Genomic DNA, 24,317 nt, shown 5'->3' on the forward strand with positions numbered 1-24,317 from the left:
ATTGTATTTCAGTGCGGGGTCTTTCCGGGTTAATGAGCTGACATCATGATTAAAGCTGACCATTTGTAATGTGTCGCGACCCTGTTGAAAAGCACTGAAAAGGTTAATGTGGTAAAACAGGACAGCACCTGCCCCTCAGAGGGAGAGGAGGAGCTGGAACACTTTTCCTAATCAATTAGTCCATTAATGAGTCTATCAAGTAGTTAAGTAGTTAAAGATTATGCCGCTGGTCTGGGTAACAGTCGTCATCTCGCTATACCTAATTATATTATAAGTACTTTATTCAATATACCGGACATAATATGGTGACTCGGAGTTAATGAAAATGTCATTTTAAAACGTCTTGACATTTGTCTCTATTGATTTGTATATTTCCATCTCATTCTTTGCTTTCTCCTATTTGATTTTTCTTTTTTTGTGTGTGGGGTTTGGGTGGGTTTTTTTTCTGGTTTTGGTTGGCTTTTGGGGTTTTTTTGGGTTTTTTTGGAGGAGGGTGTTGGTATATTTCTGGAGAGAGGGAATGACGGCACCGTGGGGGGAGGAATCAACAGCTGGAGCTCTCAGAGCCCCCCGCCCCACCCCGCTCGGGCAACCCGGGGTTAAAAACCCGGTGCCACGGCCCTTGCCAAGGCCAAGGATATCGCACCTGAACGTGGATGAGACCAAACTTACCAGGATTTCCGAGCTGCAGCAGAGATTCCCACTGTCTCCCCTCCTCGGGAGCCTCCCCGGGCGCAGCGGGGGCTGCAGCAGCCGGGCCGGGGGTGGCCGCGGGCTCAGGACACGGACACGGCTGTCCGCAGGGGAGGAGGGCCCCGGGAGGGAGTTTATCCCTCTGGAGCCTCGGCAGCGGGGAAATGGAGGCGGAGAGGGCGGCAGGGTCTGCCCGGGGGCACGGGAAGCGCGGGGCTGAGGTCCTGGGGCAACTCGGGGACCAGTCTGGTGCTTTCCACACCGGCCCCGTTAGCGAGGCTCCTTACTGAGGCTTCCCGGGGCGGGAAGGCACCGATCCCACACCGGCGGGAGGGAGGCCCCAGCTCCCCGCCCCAAGCCCGTCGGGGCTCGATCTCCGCCTGGCACCTTCGGGAAAAAGAGGCTCCAGGCCCCAAAACCGCGGGCCTGGGGAATCTCTCGGGCTCCCGGCTGCCGCTCCGTCTGCTCTAAGGAAGGTATTGGATCCTGGCAGGGTCCTTGCCCTCGGCCCCACGTTCCCTGTGGGACAGGTGGGACAGAGCAGCTGCCACCTGCAGGTTTCCCCTTCCGAGGGCAGGAGCGGGGGGGAAGAGCTGCCGTGCTGTGATTTATACCCACCCCCGAGGGGAAGAGCCCCTGACTCCTGACAAAGTTTATTTGGAAATGCAGCGGCTCGCACCCTCCATCCCTGCTCCCCACGGCTTCCAGCGTACCCTCCATCCCTGCTCCCCACGGCTTCCAGCGTACCCTCCATCCCTGCTCCCCACGGCTTCCAGCGTACCCTCCATCCCTGCTCCCCACGGCTTCCAGGCCCTGGGATGGAAACGCGGGAGGCGTTTCGTGGGATATTGGTTACCGGCTGCAGCGCAGCCCAAATCCCGCATTCTGGAAGGTTTCCCAGCGCTGCCGAACAGGCAACACACCGTGACAGGTTTTTTGGTGTGTTTTTTTTTTCTCCTCCTCTAATGAGGAGAAGGGTAAAGATCCCCGGATATGCACCAGGTGTTTATCCCGACCCCCCCGCCCCCGGCCGGCATAAGCCATTCCACCCACGTCGCTGTCGCCCACTCGAGGCGGAGGGCAGGAGGGACGGCGGGCGGCCAGCAGCCCTCCTCCGAGGGCTCGGGGTCAGTGTAGCCCCCGGGGACGGCGGCGAGGACCCGCCGGGGGTTCCCCCCGCCCCCCCGCGCCTCCCCGTTCCCGGAGCCCGCGGGTTTCCAAACTTTCCGTGTCCGCCGCCGCCGTGATTGGCGCGGCGGAGGCCACCTCCATGCAAATGAAGCCCCGCCGCCCGCCGCCCGCAGATCAATAGGGACGCGGGGGAAGGAGCATGCATTCCGCCCGGGCCGGCGCGGGGAGAGCCGGCCGCAGCACGCCCCGAGCGCCCCCCGACACAGCCCCCACCGACGGCTCCCCGCGGGCTGCCGGGGCTCCCCCTCCCGCGCACCCCGAGCCCCTCTAAAGCGACGGCTTCCCTCCTCTGCTTTCTTATGAACCCAGGATGAGCAGCAAAGAAGAGCCGAGCAAGTGCTGTCCGGCGGCTGCTCCCATCTCCAGTTTCACCATCCAGTCCATCCTGGGCAGCGGCAGCGCCGATCCCCCCCGGGAGGCCGGAGACAGAGCGCCCGCCTGGCCCGCCCGCGCCCGGACCCTCTCCCTGTCCTCGGAGGACGAGGAGCCGGAGGAGAGCTGGAAGCACCGCGGCTGCTTCTGCCCCGAGGCTCAGGGCCCCGCCGAGGCGTGCCACAAGCACCAGCCCCTCAGCTTCACCTGTCTCGGTGAGTAACCGGAGGGATGGGATGGGATGGGATGGAGCGGACGGGCCCCGCCGGGAATGGCCCCCGAGGGCTCGGCCCCGGTCCGGCCCCGCCGGGAACAGGGAGGCGGGGGCACGTCGCACCTTCTCTGCTTTCGGGGCACAAAGTATTTGCGCCGTCCGTGGGTCAAGCGGGGAGGAAGGAACTCCAGGAAAAATGGGGTGGTTTTTTTTTTCCCCCACCCCATCCAGCATTGATTTCCCCGAGGGATGCGGTGCGATGGATAACGCTCGTTTTCTTAGATTCTGATTACAGCGGGCAGGGGGAAGAACGATGTTTTCTTTTGGCTCTTTTTTAAAGCATTATTTCTGAATAAACGGTCTGTGAAATGCCATGCTGTAAAGTAAAATTTGCTGGCTCGTGTCAGATAGGAAGCCTGGTGCTCAGTTGTTTTCACTGTGGCACGCACACCCACCTGTCCGTCCGTCCGTCCGTCCATCCATCCATCCATCCACCCACCCAACAGAGGGACAGGGATACCCAGGAGGGGACGGCTTCCCCTGGCGTCGGTTGTGTGTTCCCCCGGGAGCAGAGGCGGCGGGTGCCTGCCCAGGGTCTCGCCCCGGTGTTTTTTCCCTGCGGGGCGGGGGGCTCGGCCGTCGGGGGTCCCGGTGCCGGCCGCCGTGCGACCCCCGCGCTGTCGCTCTGTTGCAGGCAGCGCCAAGGGGAGCGGAGCGGCGGCGGCGGGCAGCGGGGAGCGGGGGCCCTTCCTCTCGCCGCCCCAGCAGGACTGTAAGGACGAGAAGGAGAAGCCGCTGGGACCCTCCTCGCCTTCCTGCGGGGACCGGCAGCGCGACGGCGGGGACCGGCAGGCCGGCGCCGCCAAGAAGAAGACGCGCACGGTGTTCAGCCGCAGCCAGGTCTATCAGCTGGAGTCCACCTTCGACATGAAGCGCTACCTGAGCAGCTCGGAGCGGGCCTGCCTGGCCTCCAGCCTGCAGCTCACCGAGACCCAGGTGAAGACCTGGTTCCAGAACCGCAGGAACAAGTGGAAACGGCAGCTCTCGGCCGAGCTGGAGGCGGCCAACATGGCCCACGCCTCGGCGCAGACTCTGGTGGGGATGCCGCTGGTGTTCAGAGACAATTCCCTGCTCCGAGTGCCGGTGCCCCGGTCCATCGCCTTCCCCGCCCCTCTCTACTACCCCGGCAGCAACCTCTCGGCCTTACCGCTCTACAACCTCTACAACAAGATCGACTACTGAGCCCCGCGCCCGGCCCGTCGGGACCCGCACCGGGAGCGGGCCCGGGGCCGCCCCCGCGGAGGGGACACAGCACCGGAACTGATGGGAGGGACGGGAAAACGGAGAGCCCGGGGCAGCCCCGCTCTCCCCTCCTGCCATCCTGCCACTTGAACAAACAAAAAAAATAATTAAAGAAAAAAAGCGCGTTATTTCAGATCTGTAAATATTTTTAAAGAAAGTAAGAAAGGAAAAAAAAATTAAACCGTTCTAAGCCTCGTTTGTAAATTTTCCACCTCGGTGGCGTGTCCCGAGGGCACCGGGCACCGGGGGGGTCCCGCAGCCGGGCCGGGCCAGGCCCGCGGGGCCGGGGATCGATGCAGGGAGAGCCAAAACCACTTCTAACGCCGAGGGGTTATTTTCCCGGATTTTTTTTGCTCCTTATCTCGTTTCCTGCAGGGAATCCCAGCCAGGCCTGACCCCCGCGGCCGGCGGGGGCTCGCTGCCCTTCTCTCGGCTGGGAGATGGAGGGTGTTTCCCGAAAAGTTTCGTAAACGGGGACCTTTTTTTTTCTGTTTTTCGGAGCGTTTTGGTGGCAGCCGCGGTGAGGGGCTCGGTGTTCCCGGGGACTGGTCCCTGCTCTCCGCCCCGGGCCGGCACGGGGCACCCTGGACGGCTCCCCACGGGACACGGCCCCGCTCGGGCACTGCAGACCACAAACCCGCGGCCAGCGGCGATTAAACTGCGCCACCGGCCCCGTACCGAGCGCCGGGCCTGTGACAGCAACGGCAACGAGGACACCCAAAAACAAACCCCCGAAAAACAGAGAAATAAGATATCCGAAGGGATAAATAAGGCGTTTTTCTGTGCGGGGAAGGAGAACGCTCTCCCCCGCTCCCCAGCTGGTGTTTGAGCCACAGACCCCTCGCCTCGGGGTAGCGGCACCCGGGGTGGGGAACACCCCGCTCCGCCTTTTGGACTCTTTTTTTCTGTTTTTTAGGGGTAATAACTGGTATTTCGGGTTTTATCCGTTACCACTGCTAAAGCCCAGCAGCAGGCTCTCTTTCCCCGCGGCACCGGCCCGTGCGGTTCCCTCGGAGGCGTCTCCCGGGCCCCTCCGTTACCGGTCGGGCTGTGGGACGGGGTGAAGGCACCGACCCCCTCACGGCGCCACTGCCCCGGGAGCGGCGAACTACAACTCCCGGCAGGCCCCGCGGCGGCGGGCTCGCGGCGCACGTCGGGGACGCAGCGCCACGCGCGTTCGAATCGGCCAATCGCGGGGGGCGGGCTGCAGTGCGCGCGCGCGGGCGGTGGCGGCGGCTGAGGTGAGGCCGGGACCGGGATCCGGGATCCGGGATTGGGGACCCTGGGCACAGCCAACCCTCCCGTCCCGGCCGTGTGTTCCTTCCCCGGTGCAGCCCCTTCCCTCCCTGGTTCCCGGGCCCTTCCCTCACTCTCTTCCCTTCCTGCAGCGTTCTCCACATCCCGGCGCTCTTCACAGGCACCGAGGCCTCGAGGCTGCCGTAACTCCGAAAGCTTTTCCTTGGCGGCCCGCGGAGCAGCGGGAGGAGCTCGTTCAGCATGAAAACGGTACTTGGAGTTTCATTTTTTCTGAATAAAAGCGCGGGCGCGGAGTCCCGAGGCTCTCACTGGAGCGTTCCACCTGGGCCAAGAGGGGCTGTAAAAGCACAGATTTCTTGCTTGTTCACTAAAAACTATTATTTTGTTTCTTTTATTGCAAAACCGAACCTCATAGTTAAGTCAGAATCGCCCTTTCAGCAGCATGTGCTTTCTCTGTAATAATATTTAAAAGTTTTTTTCTTGTGGTGTTTGAACATTTTCCCAGGACTTTGTTGTTTGAGGTGGGCACAGCACTGTGGTTCGGCAGTCCTGCTTGTGGAGCTGCTGCTTTTGTGAAAATGTGGAGCTCTGTGTCTGATTTATTTCTTTATTTATTACCATGTGTAAGAGGCAGGAAATACTTAAATTCTGATATTATGAACATTGTTCTGGATTAAATGTATTTTTGGGACATCCTTCTAGGTTTCTTGTGTAAGCATCTTTGCCCCTGGAGTTGCTTTTGGGCTGGTTAATGATTTGTACCAGGTGTCAAATAATACAATAACTTGTACCTCAAACCTCATGTTTTGTTGTGAGCTTTCTGGCCTAAGTAGACACAGCAAGTAGATAAGCTTGTACAATTTAATTTTTCCAGTTGTTCTGAATTCCTTTAGATTTTGTATCTCTGGACCTGCACCTGAAACATCTTCAGCAGGTGCTGCTGAAATCCAAGCAGCTTTCCCATGGAGAGATGTGTGGCAAAACCTCAAGCCTCTCTTCTCCCTAGAGTTCCCAAACTAGGGCTAAAAAAGGGGCTCAGAAAGAAGCTTTTCTGTTATTAAAAGGTCTTTTCTCCATCACTTCATGCTTAAATAGCAGATATAGCACTTTATGTTGACACAGTGGGTGGGTTTTTGTGTTTTTTGAAGGATGTTCTTAGAGAGCTCCCACTCAGGAAATCTCTCCAGTGAAGGAATGCGTGTTCCTCACTTTATTGCACAACCTGCTGATTGTTCAGTTGCTGACAAGCACTGAAGTGGAACCATTGTGCCCTAAATTTGCCCTTGCTTCACCTGCTTCTCCTCTCCTGATTTACCCTCAGAGGTGTAATCTTACCTTTGCAGTTGTGCATATAAATTCTGTGCACAGTGCTCCAGAAAATCTGAGCTGACCCACTGCTCTGCCCCTTTAGCAGAAGGTAAATGTACTGTGGAGGCCTTGAAAAGCCTTGAAAAGAGGATGTGTAACCAGCAGTTTCTTCTTTTAGAGTGTTTGTAAGGTCCAAGCTGTTTTCCAGCTGAAATTTACAGTTCATAGCTCCTGCTGTCCTTGGAATTTTCCAACAAACTAGTCCTGGAATGGGAGTGCTGCATTTGCCTTTAGTTGAATTGTTGATATTTTTTCCTTGTCACATCCCATGACAGTTCCATGGTCACTCCACATTTCAGCACTTCACAAAACATAACTTTCCTTTCTTTACCTGCCCTTTGGGTTCTAAGAGAGGGGGGAAAAAACAGTCTTAAAGCTTTTTGTTGCACTTATTTTACAGCACTTATGGAAGCCTAAAGGTCTGAAAGTTGCAAAGTGCCCAAAACTGTATAAAAGATGATCCAGTTACAATTCTTGGAAGTGTGTGACAGTCATGCCAATCCAGGAGTAAATCAACACTTTCTGGAGTTTTTTAATCCAATTCCTTTCTGCTAATATGTTTTTTTTTTAAAGTAACTTATTGATGTTCACAATAACTTATAAATATTTACTTCAAAAAACACAGCCACACACCCAGCAGTGTGGGGGAAATACATTTGTGAATCGCAATATCTAAGCTTACAGATTAGGATAATGATCGTAATATTTTTGTGTTGTTTATTCATGTTGCATTTGGTATTTAAAAGGTCTCTGTAGAGAAAGGCATTTATTGAGGTTTTGGACAGGGATTGCATTTTAGAGTCTCTGAGGAATTTGGGTGTTTTGAATAAAAGGCAGTGAAGTTTTAGGTCTGCTTTGGGCTGCCTTTCAGAGGGCTCAGTCTTGTTCACTTGCTGGGCCAGTTTCCTGGGGTCATTAAAATTGCCTCTGTGCCTCATTGTGTGCAGATGACGGGATCAAACGAGTTCAAACTCAACCAAACTCCAGATGATGGGATTTCATCAGTGAAGTTCAGTCCAAACACATCTCAGTTCCTGCTCGTCTCATCCTGGGACACAACTGTTCGGCTCTATGATGTTCCTGCCAACACCATGAGACTCAAATATCAGCATTCAGGAGCTGTCCTGGACTGTGCTTTTTATGTAAGTATGGGAGGGGGTTTCTGGTTATTATTTTATGGCTGTGGAGTGCCCAAAGTATGAGAAATTGTCAGTCCTTGAAATTAAAGAGGGAGCCTATCTGTGCTTTTTTTCACTGAGTGTTTTGTCATGTGGCTGATGCTGCACTGTGGATCAACACTCAGGTTCTCAAATGGTTTCTCCCTTCTAAATCAGTTTTGGGATTACACTGCACCTAGATGGAACTTAGGTTGTCAGTCATTTAAAGTATGAAGAAATGGAAATTACTTGGTGTAGCCTCTATCTGCCTTTTAAAAATTAATTTTAGTTTTACTTCTAAACTAAAGAAATTCATATTGCTCAAAGCACTTAAACATTTTGTAAAGCCTCTGTCTGTTTAAATCTGGGTCAGACCTTAACATCTGTGTCTTAATTCCTAACTTCCCAAAACTCTTGAAACCAGGTCCTTTGTTATGAGTTTAGGATGGAAACTTAATAAGGTAAATTTTATACTTTATAGGATCCTACCCATGCCTGGAGTGGAGGGCTGGATCAGCAACTGAAAATGCACGACTTAAACACGGACCAAGGTGAGCAGATTGAATTCTAAATGCTGTCAACTGGCCTGAGCTTCAGATTTATGTACTTACATGCACAGAATATTCTTCAGCTTCTTTAGATGGGGGATATTTAAGTATCTGGCAGAATAAGAAGTGACCCTAATAAGGACCACCTAAAAACCTGGAAGAATTTGGCATTGCCAGAAAGTTTGGTAGGTGCTTGCAGGATGTTTGAATTGATTTTTTTGATAATCCTGCTCTGCCATAGGCTGCAGTGGCTCAATTAGGGGAAAGAAGCCAAGCTGAACTAAAACTGAGCAGGTTGTTTTTTAGAGGTTTGTGGTTTGGATGTATTTAGAATGATCTTTCATGGCAGAGGATATATAAAGCTTTTGCTTTTGTCAAGCATGGCCTTGTACTACATTTTTTTTCTAAGAAAACACTGCTTGAAGGTAACAGTTCCAGTGCTTCACTGCTATAAAACATGGAACTGGATTGTCTCACTTTTTTGTGTGTTTTTAGAGTGTTAAAAGCAAATTTCAGCTGGTCACCAGCACCAGCCAAAAGCCAGGGCTTGACAAATGAGTGTGGGCAGTATTGCTACCAAAAAACTCAAATAATTCTGCCATAGCTGACTTCCTACAAGTGTCTTAATATTTTTATTAAGATGTAATATTAATTGCTTTCTCTTGTCACGTTATTAGTATACACAAGCTTAAGTTGCTTTCTGTATTCGTGTTTTTGTCAGTGTGATAACAGCTGATGCTTTATACCTGTAAAGATCTCTCAGTGACTGCCTAAAATTCTTAAATCCTAAGCTCAAGAGACAGAAGTTTAAGTGTAACAATCCATAACTTTGCATAAGTTACGCTCCTGAAGGCTGAATTATACAGAGACTTCTGGCACAGAAATGCACCTTTAGAATGTCAGAAAATGCTTCTGCTGCAGTTGTGTTCTTTTTTTATTCTTTGTTTCACACGTTTTGACTGTTTGTAGGGCCAGTAAAATTGCAGGATGTTGTGTTTTCTTCCAGAAAACCTTGTTGGTGCCCATGATGCTCCCATCAGGTGTGTGGAGTATTGCCCAGAAGTGAATGTCATGGTGACTGGCAGCTGGGATCAAACAGTCAAACTCTGGGATCCCAGAACTCCCTGTAATGCAGGAACCTTCTCCCAGCCTGAAAAGGTATGTGCTGCATTCCAGAGGTTAAATAATAAATCCTGGGACTGGAACATCACACAGGACACTGCCTTGAGCTGAATTTGTGAAGCTGTGAGCTGAATTTGTGAAGTTAAATTTAATGTTTTTTAGACTGGCTGAAAGTGTAGCATTTTAAAAGATTTGTATTCACAATGTATTGCCATTTTTGGTGAGGACTTTGAGCTTTCCTCAACCTTCCTTAAGTCTTGGTGCTTGTGCTGGACCATATTATTAAAATTTCTAATGAATTTGAAATAAAATCAAGCATCTTGGCTTAATTGTAATATGCACAGCTGATTTCCTTAAATGTTTTTAGGTATATCAGACTCTGGCAGTCCTAAGGTCTGATTGTTTTGGAATGTGCACAGAACAATATCTCTATAGGAGGCCATTTATGTTGCCTGAAACAATATTTTGGTGTTTTGTGTTCTAAAAATTGAACAGAATTGCTTGTATTGTGATTTACCTGCTTTGTATTAATGTATTAATTTGGATATTCTCCTAAAGCTGAAATCCTGTGTGCTAATGGGAGATTCAGAGAAATAAGACAAAATGGGATGATACCTTCAGCTTTTCCTAATGATCAAATAATTTGTTTACTTGTCATGCTGCTTTCAGCAGTGTCACTGAAAAAAATTAACAGGAATTCCTGTTTTTTGTTGTTTTTTTTTTTTTTTTTTTTTTTCAGAGGCTCCTAAACACAGGGTGGCTTGCTGGATAATTTTACATAGGAATATTTTTTTTTTTTGCCTGTACCTTTTAATAATTTCATTTAGCACTGTGACATCCTATTGTCAGGTCCTAATTATGAGCCATCATTACCTCCCCTTTGCCCCTTACTTTTGTTCCAGCAGAGCTGGATCTACTTCTGGCAAGACCTTTGTGCAGAATAAAGTAATTGCATTATTTCTAGTTTTGATTTATAGATGTATGTAGCATGTAAAGAACTGTGATAAATTGCTGACAGAATATCATATAATGGACAGCCACAGTGAATCAAGCTGCTTATTGGTTCAGCAAGGTTCATTATGTCATTTTTTTAATGCTGCCTTTGATGAATGTGTACACCTACTCCACTGCATGACAACGGTTTCATTTGATTTATGGCTGTGTGGTGGAGAAAGAACACTCACTGTACAGGTGTGACATCAGTTTGTGAAGAAGATTTAAGATATTTAATGTTCTTATGCCTTTGTTTCCCTATACGTACACAAACACATTTTATATTGTGTTTAGGAATATTTCTGGACCAATTCTTGCATCAATAACCAAAAACTGTCTTGTTAAAAGGTGTAACTACTATCAGCTCGAAGTTTTCATACCCTTTTTAGGAATAATTGGAATCATCAGAAATTTTGGGCAGCTCCTGTGTGAATATTTAAGACTTTTTCTGTCTTAAAATCTCAGTCTTAAGGGTTCAATAATCACATTTTAGATAAGAAAGCATGCTGGGTGAATGAGGATTGATTAAAGGAAGCTTTTCTATCTATACCTATACATACACACCTGTCTGCTTAGCTTTTTATTAGAAATTAACTTTTTGAAAATGTATTTGTAGCAAATGAAGAGGAAGGTTGTTGTGTCTGACGTTTCAGTGCAGTCTCACCAGAACCAGGCAGCTTTGTTGGGCTTCATCAGAGAACCAGAAAGTGAAACCAAATTAAATCATCCAGGCACATGCCAAAAGTGAACTGATTCCCTCTGGCAGGATACCAGATCTCTTACACTTTTAATTCCTGATCTGAGGAATACTCAGGATCTGTTTCCTGTGTGTTTGGCTGTATTTGATCACTGGGAAAAGCTCATTCTCTTCGTTTGCTCTTGTTAGCAGCTCAGTGGTAGCTGGATTCCATCTGCTTATGTATCAACAACTTGGAATTCATTCCATAGCACAGGTTTCTTTTTTACTAAACCTCTTTCCTGTTTCTTTCTTATTCTTTTTTTAATGCATTACCAGATGAACTGCATCCCAAACAATAGTTGCAATCAACATGCACTAAACAACAATTCATGCACTAAATATTTTCATGTGAAATTTGATAAGCCAGAATTTCCCACTGAGCCATGTTTTGGGGTAGAGTTAAAATTCCAAGCCATTATCTTTTTTTTTTTTTTCTAATATGTCAAGCATATTGCTTTCTTCAAATTCACTTAGTTTTATTAAAGTTTACAAAGTAATATGTTTTTTTTAATGATCTCTTGGCAATTTATTTTGTTTTATTAACATGAAGCTCAACTCAAAATATTCAGTTTATAATGAAAAATACTTGGTTACCAGGTGGAGGAAAACAGAAGAAAATGTGTGATGTGCTTTTGTAGGACTAAACTGCAGGATCATGAACTGACAGTGGAAATGCAAAACCAACAGAGATAATTCCAATATCCATCACTTCCCCTCCTGTTCCTTTGCATGGGTTTTTCTTTTGCCATTAATTTTGGTAAATTTAATGCTTGGAATAGGTTTTGAGCTTTTGAATGCTACATCAGGGTGTTCTCACTAACCAGCTGCACATTCCTGCTGATTATCCGAAATTTGGGTTGTAAATTAAAGCTGAAGGGAATTCTGTTACTCTGCATTCCGTGGGAGATGTCACTACTTGTGTTGGTGCTCGTTGCTGACAACTTATTCTGTACAAAGAGCAGGGGGGGTTTCAGGCTAATGTTAAATAGTATAAATTTTTTTTTTTTTTTTTTTTGGAAGGTCTACACCCTCTCAGTGTCTGGGGACAGGCTGATTGTGGGGACAGCAGGTCGGAGGGTGCTGGTGTGGGATTTGAGGAACATGGGATACGTTCAGCAGCGAAGGGAGTCGAGCCTGAAATACCAGACCCGCTGCATCAGAGCATTCCCCAACAAACAGGTATGGGAGCAATTTCTGCTGAAGGTTCTGCAGGAAAATGGGGGTTTGTTTGAAAGTTTAGTTTTCAGTGGGGGTGTGTTTGATTATAAAACTTTGGAGGGAGGAGGCTTCCTGTGGTACATTAATTCTTTTTAGTGCAGCTTAGCAATGTTTGCCACTGACTTAGCAGCATTGCATGTTGTCGTTTTGTTCCTCAAGATGTCTCCTTTTTAGAAATAACCTGTTTAATGAATCACAATGCTGACATGTAATTAAAAAATAACCTTCCCCTCCCCAGTTGCAGTAGAAGAGAGAAAGCCAGAATTCGTGGTTCCTAAGCAGTTTTTATGCATTGTAACCCAGAGTTCTTGAACAGTCTGTGAACAGGGGCAGGATTAAAACTGCATGAATGTCGTTTATATATTTTTCTTTTTTTTCTTTCTCTGAGTCTGTGACATGCACTGCAGAACCTTGGATCCATTATCCAGGGGGAATTGTACAATTCAGGTGCTCCTACAGCTGTTCTGTGCAAGTTAACGTGGTGTGTCTGTGGTATTTCTTTTTCAAGGAAAGCAAGAAGATTGGCTTTCTCTGCCAAACTAATTTGTAAGGGAATTTTCTCTTGTACAGAGTGATAGTACAGGAATTGCAAGACCCAGTTACTTGTTCTTGAACTGGCATGAATGCTTTGTCCATTTTCAGTTCTAGTTATAGTAAAACAAGCTGATCTTCCAGATTGTATTGTAGGATGGATTTTAAAGAGCCTTGTTATAGCTAGGTATCATTGCAATCCTATTTCTGAAAAGATCTATTATGGACTTAACTCAAAAGTGATAATAAAAGCATCTCAGGTTGCTCCAAGACAGGACTGTAATTAACTGGATAAGTGAACACAACTTGTAATCAAGTTTCACTGAAAATACTATTTCAGCTTGAGTGTTTAGTTGTTGGTATAAAGCTCTGAACTAATTTTAATGTAATGTAATTCTGAAACTAAATAGTCCTGTGAGAATCTCTCATATTTCAGATATTTAGGCCTTGAGGGATAGGTGAACAAATGCAAGGGGCTCTTATCTCTTGAATTTTTTTTCTCCAAAGACAAGCTTGTGTTTGGACCTGCAGAAGTAATTACAAGTCTCACTGTCAGCTTAAAACTATGATACAATGAGAATCTCTCTTAGAAAGCTTTTCTCTACCACTTTCTTAGAATTTAGAAGACTATGAAATAAAATTGAATTGCAGTCTTTTCTCCAGTTGTAAACTTCTAAAACATGTAGCTCAATTTTTTTTTTTCTTGTTAGGGTTACGTTTTAAGTTCTATTGAAGGTCGTGTAGCCGTGGAATATTTGGATCCAAGCCCAGAAATCCAGAAGAAGAAATATGCATTCAAATGTCACCGTTTGAAGGAGAATAACATCGAGCAGATTTATCCAGTTAATGCCATTTCTTTCCACAATGTCCACAACACATTTGCTACAGGTAAATACTCAATTCTTTGTAACACTTGCATCAGTTCCTTTTAGTTTTGATGTACACAGATCAGCCTTTACTTCATATACGCTGACTTTTTAAGCATTTAAATTGCATTCATGCCATAAGCAGAGTTTTAAAATTATTTGATTTAGTGAGAGTTCTTAACCCTTAGTATTTTTGCCCCCAAACACAAGCTTGTGTTTGGACCTGCAGATGTAATTACAAGTCTCACTATCAGCTTAAAACTACGATGCAATGGGAATCGTAGTTAAAAGACTTAGAAAAGCTTTTTTCTGCCTTACTTTCTTAGAATTCAGAGGGCTATGAGCTATAATTGTATTGCAGTCTTTTCTCCAGTTAACTGCTTTGACAGGGAGTTTGGGAAATGCTCATTGTGCTCTTTACTGAGTGAGTCAACCCCATGTTCTTCCTGACAAAGCAATTACGGGTAGTTTCCTTCTTTTCCTGTGCTGCATCTCTTCAGTTTCCTTTTCTCCCCTCAATTACAACCTATAATTTCACAACTCACAAAGGGGTTTATTTCTCAACCCCGTCTGGCAGGCGGCTCTGACGGCTTCGTGAACATCTGGGACCCCTTCAACAAGAAGCGCCTGTGCCAGTTCCACCGTTACCCCACCAGCATCGCCTCACTGGCCTTCAGCAGCGACGGCACCACGCTGGCCATCGCCTCCTCCTACATGTACGAGATGGACGACATCGAGCACCCCGAGGACGGCATCTACATCCGACAGGTCACCGACGCCGAGACAAAGCCCAAGTGAGTCTCTGCTCCACCCGCAGGCTCCCTCAGCCTCCACCCCGAGCTTTATTAATTCTCCTAAACTCATCAATAGCCTTGTTGATGGCAGCAGATAGCCCCTACTGTCAAGCCGCGCTGGGTTTGATTGTTATCTCCTTCGCCCAAGCTTTCAATATCCGTGGGTTGATAGACGGCTGATGGATAAAATTGTGCCTGGTTGTTTAGTGGGAGAAGGATGTCAAACTCTTATCCTCTTTCAATAGGTGCTATTATATGAAGCTGTAGAGTTATTGCAAGCTCATTGCTTCAGGAATTGAATGAAGAATTCAAGAATAATTTATTGGAGTAAATGTTAGCGTGTTTGGATATTTAAAACTTGGAGTGAATGTGATCTGTCACACTGGGTGTGCACCCAGCTGTCAGAGTGAGCAGTGAATTTAGATTCTGTTCTAGGAAGGTTGTGTGAAATCAAGGAAAAGCTCTCTCAGTTCCTGGGTGTTGGAGTTTGCTGCAGCCCTTTGATAACACACTTTCCTGTCGTTGTTGCTGTCAAAACAAGGCAAAACTGATTGATGGAGGTGAAAATTCCTGTTCAGCTCACTTTGGTATGAATGTTACATAGAAAAATTGCCATCCCAGTGCAAAGTTGTGCTGCCCTTAATGATGGAGGCAGAGGAGCAGTTGGCTTTATTTTCAAATTTCTGTTCTTTATCTCTGCTAGGTTTTTTTTCTTCTAGTACTCAATCTGTCTTACACCTTATCAGGTTGTCTCCATTATTAAAAGTGGCTGTGAAAACAGATACATAAATAATGGATTTTTTTGAGTTTAAAACCTCAAGACCTTTCCTTCCACTCCCTTAAGTGACTTGTCTGTTGCTTTGGAGCAGCTGTTTTATGCCTATGAAGATGAGATATTTATTATTGTATGACTTCCATATCTCTCACTTGGAGATATTTGTCTTAAAGTAATTTTGATACTCCTAGAAAAATAAAGCCAGAATTATTTTAGTATTTTTTCTGGGAGTTTCTCAAGTGGAAAAATCCACATATAGTGATTAAATATTAAAAGAAAAAGACCAAATATGGTGATTGATTAAATATTAAAAAAAAAAGTTAAACACATTTATGAGTAATTTTGTTTTGTTGTGTTTTTCAAGGTTGATAAAAGAATACTTGATGCTGTTGGTTTTCTAATAGTAAGAACTGCTTTCAGTTCTTTGGTTTTTATTCATTGCTAGTTAGAGTTGCTAATTCTGTAGATGCTTCATTCTGCTGTACAAGGAGGTTAATCTACAATTAAACAATATTTCCTCTTGGTCCTCCATTATTTTCTGAAACAGATGGTTCATCATTTCCTGGGCTGTTAAACACAGCAAGGTTAAGGTTAGACTCTTGGGAATCAGCTAGTTTGGAATCTTATTAGGCTGTAGAAGGAAAACTAATAAGAATACTCCTTAATATCATTTTGTGACTGTAAACAATTATTTATTAGCAAACAATTGATCCCAGAAGGGCAAATTGTTTGAGTCAGTAATGAGCTGAGAAAAGACAGAGCATATCTGTGTATTTGGAAAATAATTGTAACGTAATTGCAATGCATTTAGGCAGGCATCTTTTTGGACCTGTTTCTGTCTTTAAATGAATTTCTGAAAACATTAACGAGGTTTATATGCTTTTCTGACATTTACAAGTTGCTTGTGCCAACCTTAGGGCACTAAGAATGATGGGTATATTTTAGTGGTTCAGTAGTGTGAGTCATCTCTGGTTTATTCTAAAAATAAGTTACTTAGGACAGAAGACTAATGGCAATTTCATAGTGATCTTTTTGCATGTTAATTTGAGTCACAGTGTTTCTGCACAATGCATTCTTAGTGCATCAAGATGGTGCCATATTACATAAAGATCATTTTTTTCATCATTAAACTCTTACATTCTGTGTCTTGGTAGAAGTGAAAGCTGGCTTGCTGCTTTCCTGGGATATTGAATGTTCTACCTGCTGATGATTGCTCTAAATAGTCTTCCTAAAACAGAGTTTATTTATTGCAGGTCTACTTAGACTGCTGGTGATACTCCTCCTCTGCAAGAGATGCTCACCTGCTCCTAACAAGGCTCCACTAAAACAAGCAAAGTGAGAAGAACAATCTTTGTACTCCTGTTGTTTTTAATTAAGAAATGTTTGTTTGTTTATTGTAGTTTGTCTAAATCTGTCATTCCTTGCCTGCTTATAATGTTAGTGAAACTATTTTCTTTATCTGCTGTCTGGAGCTGAATTATTTCAGTCCTGTAGATAACCTTCTAAAAATTTAGACATTTTGTAGTATCTGATTATGAAAACTTCCACTTCTTTCTTCTTTGTTCAATAAATATCTATAGATTTTTTGAAAACAAATACTTTGTGTAGTAGCCTTTACTGATTGTGAAGCAAATGTTGAGACCAAACCCTTAAACTGCAGGAGTTCTTGAGTTCTAGATTGTCCTGATGGGAAAATTTATGAATCTTTAGTCTTTTTCCAATGAGATGAACCAGGAAATAAAAAGAAATGTTTTCTGTTGAGTGTTACCACTAAAAGCTGTCTCACTCCACTCTGCTTGCAGAGCTCACTCAGACTGCTCTCCTGGTCACTTGTGTCAGGTGTTACTACTTAAATATTTATTTTCCAGTGATTATTAGTAAGGAGGGATAGAAAAGCTGAGACTCGAGGAAGGTGATTAAGTGTGGGTTTTTTGGATTGGAGGTTGGATTCGTTCTTTGCTTGGAACTTCTTCTTTTCTATCAGTGCCTGTGTAGGCAGTGGGAGCACTTTATTACCTGCAGGAGAACAAACTTGCTGAAAACAGCAATGGTACCAGATCGTTGCAGAGAAGGTGGTGATGGAGAGGAAACAACTCTGTGTGTGCAGAAATCTGACAAACTTGAGCTGTTACCACGTAGACATGGTAAATGAGTTGTCTATGGAATATTTTGTAGTTTGTCATGAGCTAGATGTGGATTCTTTGGTAATAGAAGCTGGTTTTGATAGGCTTGGAAAAACTGAATATCTTCCTGAGTTAAATATGAATAATGCCCTCAACTGCAGTGTCATCCAGCCTCTGTTCTGGTAGTTGTGCACAACCCCTGTTCCTTGCATTTTTAATTGGCTTTTTTTTGCAGTGAGAGTTGCAAGGCTGATGTTGGGCAGAGATTGAATTTTTGATGTCAGCTTAGGAAGTTCAGGTGTTTTATTATTTTTAGAATTTGAGCTCTGCTTAAGAGGGCCAATTGGAGCTAAAAGGTTTCTGTCAGAGTGACTAGCAAAGCAATAAGAAGCTTGTGGAAAAAAAGAAGTGAGGATATGTCCAAATAAAAATGTGTGTTAAGGCAGAATTAGGCTGGGAGTAAGGAAAAAGTGGTTTAGTGAGGATGTGGAGAGAGGAGTATGTGAAATGGAGAGAGGATAGAATGGGGAGTACAGGTGTAGAGCTGTGAGGAACAAAGTGAAATAAGAGCTAGAGAACTTAGGGCAAAACAAACAGAATTAGGGGAGTTCCAAATACTTTGGTTGACAAAGGAAACCATAACATAACTAGGAAATGATGCCACGTGTGCAACTTTTCAGTGGTAAGTATTGGGGGAAAAACCTGTTAATGTAGTGAGATCTGCATGTTCCAGTGGACAAAGTTAGCCCAGTGTATGTATGAGAGAATGGATTTGACTTGCTGGTTCTCTTTTGGTTTAAAACCCAGAGGAGAATTCCTTGTGGTGAGTTTTGTGAAACAAACAAAAATAGTGAGACAACCAGTGGGGGAAATGAAGGTTGGTTGGTTGGTTGGTCAGGGCTACGGCTGTGTCCATGTGTTGGGTAGAAATACCACAACGTGCAGTTGAAATACAGATATTTCTTTTACAAGATTAATCTCCCTTTTATTAGCACTCTTCTAGAAATGCAGGTCAAGGCAGAGGTTCATAAGCTGGAGGAATCACGAAACAAGCCTTTTCTGACTTCTGTAACAAGCAGCTGAACAAAGGATGTACTGACTCTTGATAGAGGAATTGAGAGCTAAAAAAGCTCCTTAAGTCCCTGCTTTTTTGGCTGGTGTTGAGGGCCGTGGAGAAAACATGGAGCCACAGCCATCACTGTAATAGAGTCATCAATCACCACTGACTGCTGGGAGCCCTGAATATCCAGGGTTGTCTCTCACAAGAGCCTCATAACACTGTGGTATTAGAAGCCAAGTGGCATCTGTGCCCTGAATGTCACAAAAGCAAGCTGGTAAGTACTTCTTTCTGTTGGCCAGTCCTTCAGGATAATCAGTGTGTGCTTACTTCTTGCAGGGCAGGAGCTCTGCTGCATCTCAGGTAGGATGTTTAGTGCTGGTGCTTCTGCAATTATAATAAATATTAAAAAAAAAGTCTTCTTTAGCTGGGTGTTTTCCCAAGCAAAACCAGTCAAAGCTGTCCTCTGAGCCCCCAACAAAGACTGAAGTGAAGCTGTTGAGGATAACTTTACAAAGCTGTGTAGGTATTGCCAGCTCCATTTTAATTGCCTCACACTTTTGCATGTGCAGTGGTTTTCACAGCCCTGAGAATGACAGATTTTCTGTAGCTGGAGTCACTCAGTCCCTAAGTTCAGTAATTCCACTGCTGAATCTGTTATGATGGGTCCCCAGAAGTTGGGTGTTTCTGAGTTCTCTTGCAAATTTGTCCTAAATTACACATCCCCTTCAGGGACTGGTGTCAGGGGTGTGGAGCAGAACCCATTTCTTGGGTCCAGCAGACTCTGCTCTGGTGATTACACCATTAGCTGCTCTCATGTTGTTCAGTATAATCACAACCACAAAGGCAGTCATTTTTTAGCCAATATGCAACTGATAGGACTTCTGCTCCTCCAGCAATGTGACATTTGCTCTGAAGTGTCAGGGTTCTTTATTTCAAATGCTCTTAGATACCTAGAATTTAGAAGTGAAGAGTCAAAGACAGGACTTGCCCAGATATTCTTAGAGCTGATATGCTAAAGGCTCTCTCTGTGAAATACCTCTTTTTTTCCTCAGGCTGTATGCGCATTTTCTCACTGTATCAGACATTTTCCTATAGCATGGAAAGCACAAATGCTAAAACGTGTGATAGCAACATGGGGGAGGTAATAGGTCTTCAGAGTCTCCCGTGATTACCTGCAAAGTGGAAGGGAATAAACTGTTCTCCATGTCCACCGGGACGAGGCATAATGAGCTTAAATTGCAGCAGAGATTAGTGTAGACATTAGGAAAAACTTTTCAAGTGCAAGGGTGGTTAAGTCCAGGAATAAATGGCCTCGGGAAGCTGCAGTGTCTCCATCTGTGGAATTTCTCAAGCACAGGTTAGACCAGTGGCTGGCAGGAATGGTGGGGTTTTAACTGGTTCCATCTTTCCATCTTTGGACAGGGAAGATAAGGAAGTACTGATTGTCCTGGTGGTGGTTCTGCTCCCCAGCTGCCCCTGGCAGTGGGATCTGATCTCCCAGAGTCAGGGGGACAGTGCCTGGGAAAAAGCTCTGCAGCCTTTATGGCACTTTCCAGTACCTAAAGGGGCTGACAGGAAGGATGGAGAGGGCCTTTGGACAAGGGCTTGGGGACAGGACAGGACAAGGGGAATGACTTTAAACTGGCAGGAGGAAGAGAGAGATGGGATTTTGGGAAGGAATTGTTCCCTGTGAGGATGGGCAGGCCCTGGCACAGGGTGCCCAGAGAAGCTGTGGCTGCCCCTGGATCCCACGGCCAGGCTGGATGGGGCTTGGAGCAGCCTGGGACAGTGGAAGGTGTCCCTGCCCATGGGAGAGGGTGGGACTGGCTGACCTTTAATGTCCCTTCCAACCCAAATATTCTGTGATTCTCTGATGATACTTCTTAAAATCAATATATGCATTCTTTTTTTAGGTATTTCTCAACTTGGATTAATTCTGAATTAGGGTTGATTTCTGAATGAAGGTTAATCAAGAGTAGCTGACTTTTATTTGCTATATAAATACTTTGTGAACATCAGCCTTACCATAACTTTAAACTTGCACCCATCTTCAGCATCAACAGCACTGAAGAACTCAGCAGAGCAGCAGAGTTTTAATCTATTCCCCACTTGCAGAAACCCACTGTATTGTCTTCTGGGAAAAACACAGCAAGGTAACCTCAAGTAGAAACAAACCTATCATTTATTCACTTAGGCCCAAGATTTCCTGATAATTAAACTGAGCAAGGGTTGCTTTTCCCTGCTTGTGTTTGCTGCAGGCCACCCCTGCTCTGCAGCCACAACAAGGCAACAAAGGCACCGATTGCCTCATTCTCAGCTGGGCACGGGGGCATTGGCAGAGGTGATTCTGCCTGCAGAATCTATTCCCTAAATAGATAAGACAGACAAAGGTGGAGAGAGAAGAAATATTCTCATTCTGCAGATGTCAACAAAGGCACAGAATAAGGAAGTGAATTTCCTTGTCACAGAGCAAAGACAGGACTTGAACAGATGTCTTGATTCCTAGTGCACATAATTGGTTTAATTTTTTGCCTGTGCTGTAGACTTACTGTGGGGAATTATTTCAGTTAATCTTTTTTAGTCCTGTGATGTAATTTTTTTGGTCAATTGAATGGCCAGGGCTTCTGTGTAAATGTAAATGAGACCAAATTGCAAAAAAATATTTAAATCTATCTTTTAAAATGCAATTTCTTCTCATACAATGATCCAGTGTACACTGGTGTGTTGATATTTAATAGTGCTACATGGCAAGAGAGATTCCAGTAAAATGCCAAGATTGCCTTTCCTGTAGTGAGAGATGTGACAGGAAAAAAGTAGAAAGTGCAAGCATGATTAGATGTACTTTTAAAAATAATAAAATCACCATTGTGTTTTTGCATAGTATTATCTAGGCAGAAAAAAATATAATTCAAGCTCTGCAAATCAAAGACTATCAAGAAGTATTAAGTACAGAATTTGTAACTTGTTTTGTAAAACTAAAAAAAAAAAATTTGCACGGCTGTAGCCTGTGCAGCAGTCAAGAGAGTGGAGACAATAATAATAAAAAAATTATATATTTTATTTATATATATATATATATATATATATATATATATATATATATCTCACATATGACCATGTTGCATGCCCCTGGTTTCTGATGCCTCCTATTGATGAATCAGTTTTCTTGTCCCACAGAGACACTTTGTGTTCTGGGGAGCTGCAGTGCTGCATGTGCACATCTGGGGATTGCAGATTGCTCAGAGCTTGCTGCAAGGCTGTGGAGAAGCTGCAGGTGTGTTTTCCCTGGAAGCAAGTGTAGGTTACTTGTAAATGGGAATGGCCTCCCTGTTCCCAGTCCTAGTTTGCTTTAATATGTATATAATCCCAGGTTTTAATTTTTCACTTGTGGTCATAATCCCTACTCTCCTCTGCATCACTTAAAGATGTCAACTGGTGGCACAGATTGTAATAAAACAGCAGAAATATCCTGAATTTTACAAATTGTTTTGAGAACATGATCTTGGCTGTTTCTCTTTCACCTGTATTTTTAGTGTTGAGATTATTTTGTTTTTTGTGTGAAGCTTTGTGTAGTGAGTGGCCTGCACACACACATGGGCTCTGGAAGATGTTGCTGCCTGAGCAGTGAGATCAGTGCCCTGTTCCCATCAGAGAATATTAATTTCTGCTAATGAAATTTTGGAAGGGAGCATTTTAAGAAATATTTGTAGATAAACTTTTCAAACGAAACATCTTATGTGCAGAACCCTCAGCCCTATACCATAAATTAAACTGCAGGAATATATCAGGGCTGACATATTTCTCTCTTTATTTGTTTTTTAGGATTATAGGCTTGATGTGAAAAAAAAAAAAAAAGTGCTTAAATCCGTGATTTTTTTCCCTTGGTTATAATGGAGTCACTGTTCTTTCCTTGTCATCTGCAATGCTCAGATGCTTTTAATAAAATCCTCAGGATTTAAATTATTAACCATCTTTTTGGGATTACATTTTTTATTCCTCATTATGTGCAAAAGATATATATCATGAAATATGCAGCATGTAATTGTGATTAAAGTGTGCAGCCTCCTGAAAGATGGGCCTAACAGTTTGATACACCCCAAATTTAATTAGGCAGATAATGGGGTTAGAGGGGACATTTGTAAGGATGGGGTGGGGAAGGAAGTATTTGGAGTGATTTTTTTTTTTATTATTTTTTTTTTGATGGTGGTGGAAATGGGTATGGATGCAAATACAAATAAAGTCATATTTCTCTCCTAGTCTCCAGTTGTGTTGTCTTTTTTGTCTTGGTGTTGAGATTATCCATGAAAAACTGAATTTATCTGCACAGGGAGCAAGTAATTCAATGAGTTGCAGAATTTTCTACATAGTCGGGTCTTTTGGTTGTTCTTTCTTGGGAAATCAACTTTTGAGTGAAACCACAATAACTTTTCCCAGGTAGATTTCCTGGGCACGTTATTAAAGGCTGTCTCCTTTGCTTGGCTGCCTGCTTTCATGAGGGCTGCAGGAATTTGATAGCTCTGAGACCTCCTTCCTCCGTTGTAATTGGTCTCTCAGTTCCCAAGTTATTATGGGGATGAGAGGAGCAGGGGACAGGCAGACAGACACAGCCAATTTCATTGCACCAACCTCATTTCCGTAGGGAACTGGAATAAAAAAAAAATCAATTAAGGTTAAAGACCCTCCAGTCCCCTCCTTCAATTACTTGGGCAGAACAATCCTTTGGCTGAAGTATCCATGAGACACAATATCCTCCTCAGCCTTGTGCGGGAATAAATCTCTTTGGGCCATTGTTTGGAGTGTCCAAGTACGGGATAAACCCCTGGATTTTCCATCAACAGTAGCTGAGCTCGTGGAGCCTTTGGCAGCACCAAGATTCCCTGCTGTAGTTTGCAGGGATGCTGGTTCCTCTTCCAGCATCAGGAGTGTCCTGCAAGCTGCATTACCCTAAAGGAACATGGTCCCATCCTGCTTTTGTTTCAGCATCAAACAGCCTTAGTGCTGCTCATTAACCAATTTCTTCTCTCCTCTTGTATTTTTTCCACATTCTGGCAATCTCAGTGGTCTCCACATAATTCTGTTTAGTCTACCTCCCCACTTCACTGGTAATTTTTGTTTAAATATTTAACATTTCATCTTCTGCTCCTACAATCAGAAATAATTCAAGTATAACTTCAAAGTGTCACAGACACAAGAGGTTGAATGGAACCATCACCTTTTTACAAGCCATTTTCTGGACTATCTTCTAAATCACCATCAAAATCCCAAGCTAAAACAAAACCCCAAGCAAACAGGTTTTTATTTGCAGTTCTGACTGCAAACCAAGCCTATATGAACAGTCTGAGTTTATGATCTCAAAAGGAGCAAAAATCATCAATTTTCTGCGATCCTGCTTTACCCAGTGGAGATTTCCAGATTCAACTCTTTGGGGCTCTAGTGCCCTTTTCTTCCTCTTATTTCAGTATTTGTTTTGCTAACAGCTTGCTCTGCTGTGGAACTGGTTGCTGTAAAGAAAAAATCCCCTTGTTTGCCTAGAATCTCTATAGTGAGGGATTTTGTTTGTGTGGAGAGAAGGAAATGAAGGATGGAAATGTTAATAGAGGAAGCACACATGTTTCAGATGATGTATTATATGTATCCCTTGTTTCATATTTGACTTCTCTGCGTTTTTCATTTCTCCAAGGATGCTTTATTAAAAAAAACCCAACAAAAAAAGAAGTGATGCTTTTCCTGTGCATCAACTTGAAGACATTTTTGTGGGATTTTGTTGTAGCATCACTTTAGATTTTAGTTCTTCTTGGAGACATGTGGAACCAGGATTCCAAACCTGACCAAAACCTTTTCAACTCGAGGGATTTGAATTTAATTTCAATTTACTGCCTTGCTGTAAGGCTGAGAGACAATTCCTCTGGCTAAACTCAGTGAGGAAAAACTTGTTTCTCCTGGCACAGCATCAACCTCTCCATCAAAATGGTGGTAAATAAGGTTTTCCAGACT

General features: G+C 44.5%; 2 protein-coding genes across 3 annotated transcripts in view; both read left to right on the forward strand.

Moving 5' to 3' along the window:
• The window catches only part of HMX2 (H6 family homeobox 2), a 7,932-nt gene extending 3,728 nt beyond the window's left edge, over positions 1–4,204 (forward strand). Inside the window, exons 2-3 of the mRNA XM_083866249.1 lie at positions 2,194–2,471; positions 3,165–4,204. Of these exons, the coding sequence (XP_083722375.1) occupies positions 2,195–2,471; positions 3,165–3,712 (825 nt within the window). The 5' untranslated portion in view covers position 2,194 and the 3' untranslated portion in view covers positions 3,713–4,204. The remainder of the gene's footprint in view (positions 1–2,193; positions 2,472–3,164) is intronic.
• Positions 4,205–4,974: 770 nt separating this feature from the next.
• On the forward strand, positions 4,975–16,738 carry BUB3 (BUB3 mitotic checkpoint protein; the record flags this gene model as incomplete). 2 transcript variants are annotated; one of them, XM_083866247.1, is made up of 9 exons in its annotated part: positions 4,975–5,013; positions 5,161–5,278; positions 7,345–7,539; positions 8,036–8,105; positions 9,109–9,260; positions 11,977–12,135; positions 13,416–13,593; positions 14,149–14,365; positions 16,394–16,738. In XM_083866247.1, the coding sequence occupies exons 2-9, from the start codon at positions 5,270–5,272 to the stop codon at positions 16,401–16,403; spliced, it is 990 nt and encodes a 329-aa protein (XP_083722373.1). In that variant the 5' UTR covers positions 4,975–5,013; positions 5,161–5,269. The 2 variants fall into 2 exon arrangements, with proteins under 2 accessions (XP_083722373.1, XP_083722374.1); XM_083866248.1 differs by lacking the exon at positions 16,394–16,738 and having other exon boundaries at positions 14,149–14,369.
• Positions 16,739–24,317: the final 7,579 nt, after the last annotated feature.

The sequence above is a fragment of the Zosterops lateralis genome (assembly GCF_965231275.1).
Source record: "Zosterops lateralis genome assembly, chromosome: 8".
NCBI lineage: Eukaryota > Metazoa > Chordata > Aves > Passeriformes > Zosteropidae > Zosterops > Zosterops lateralis.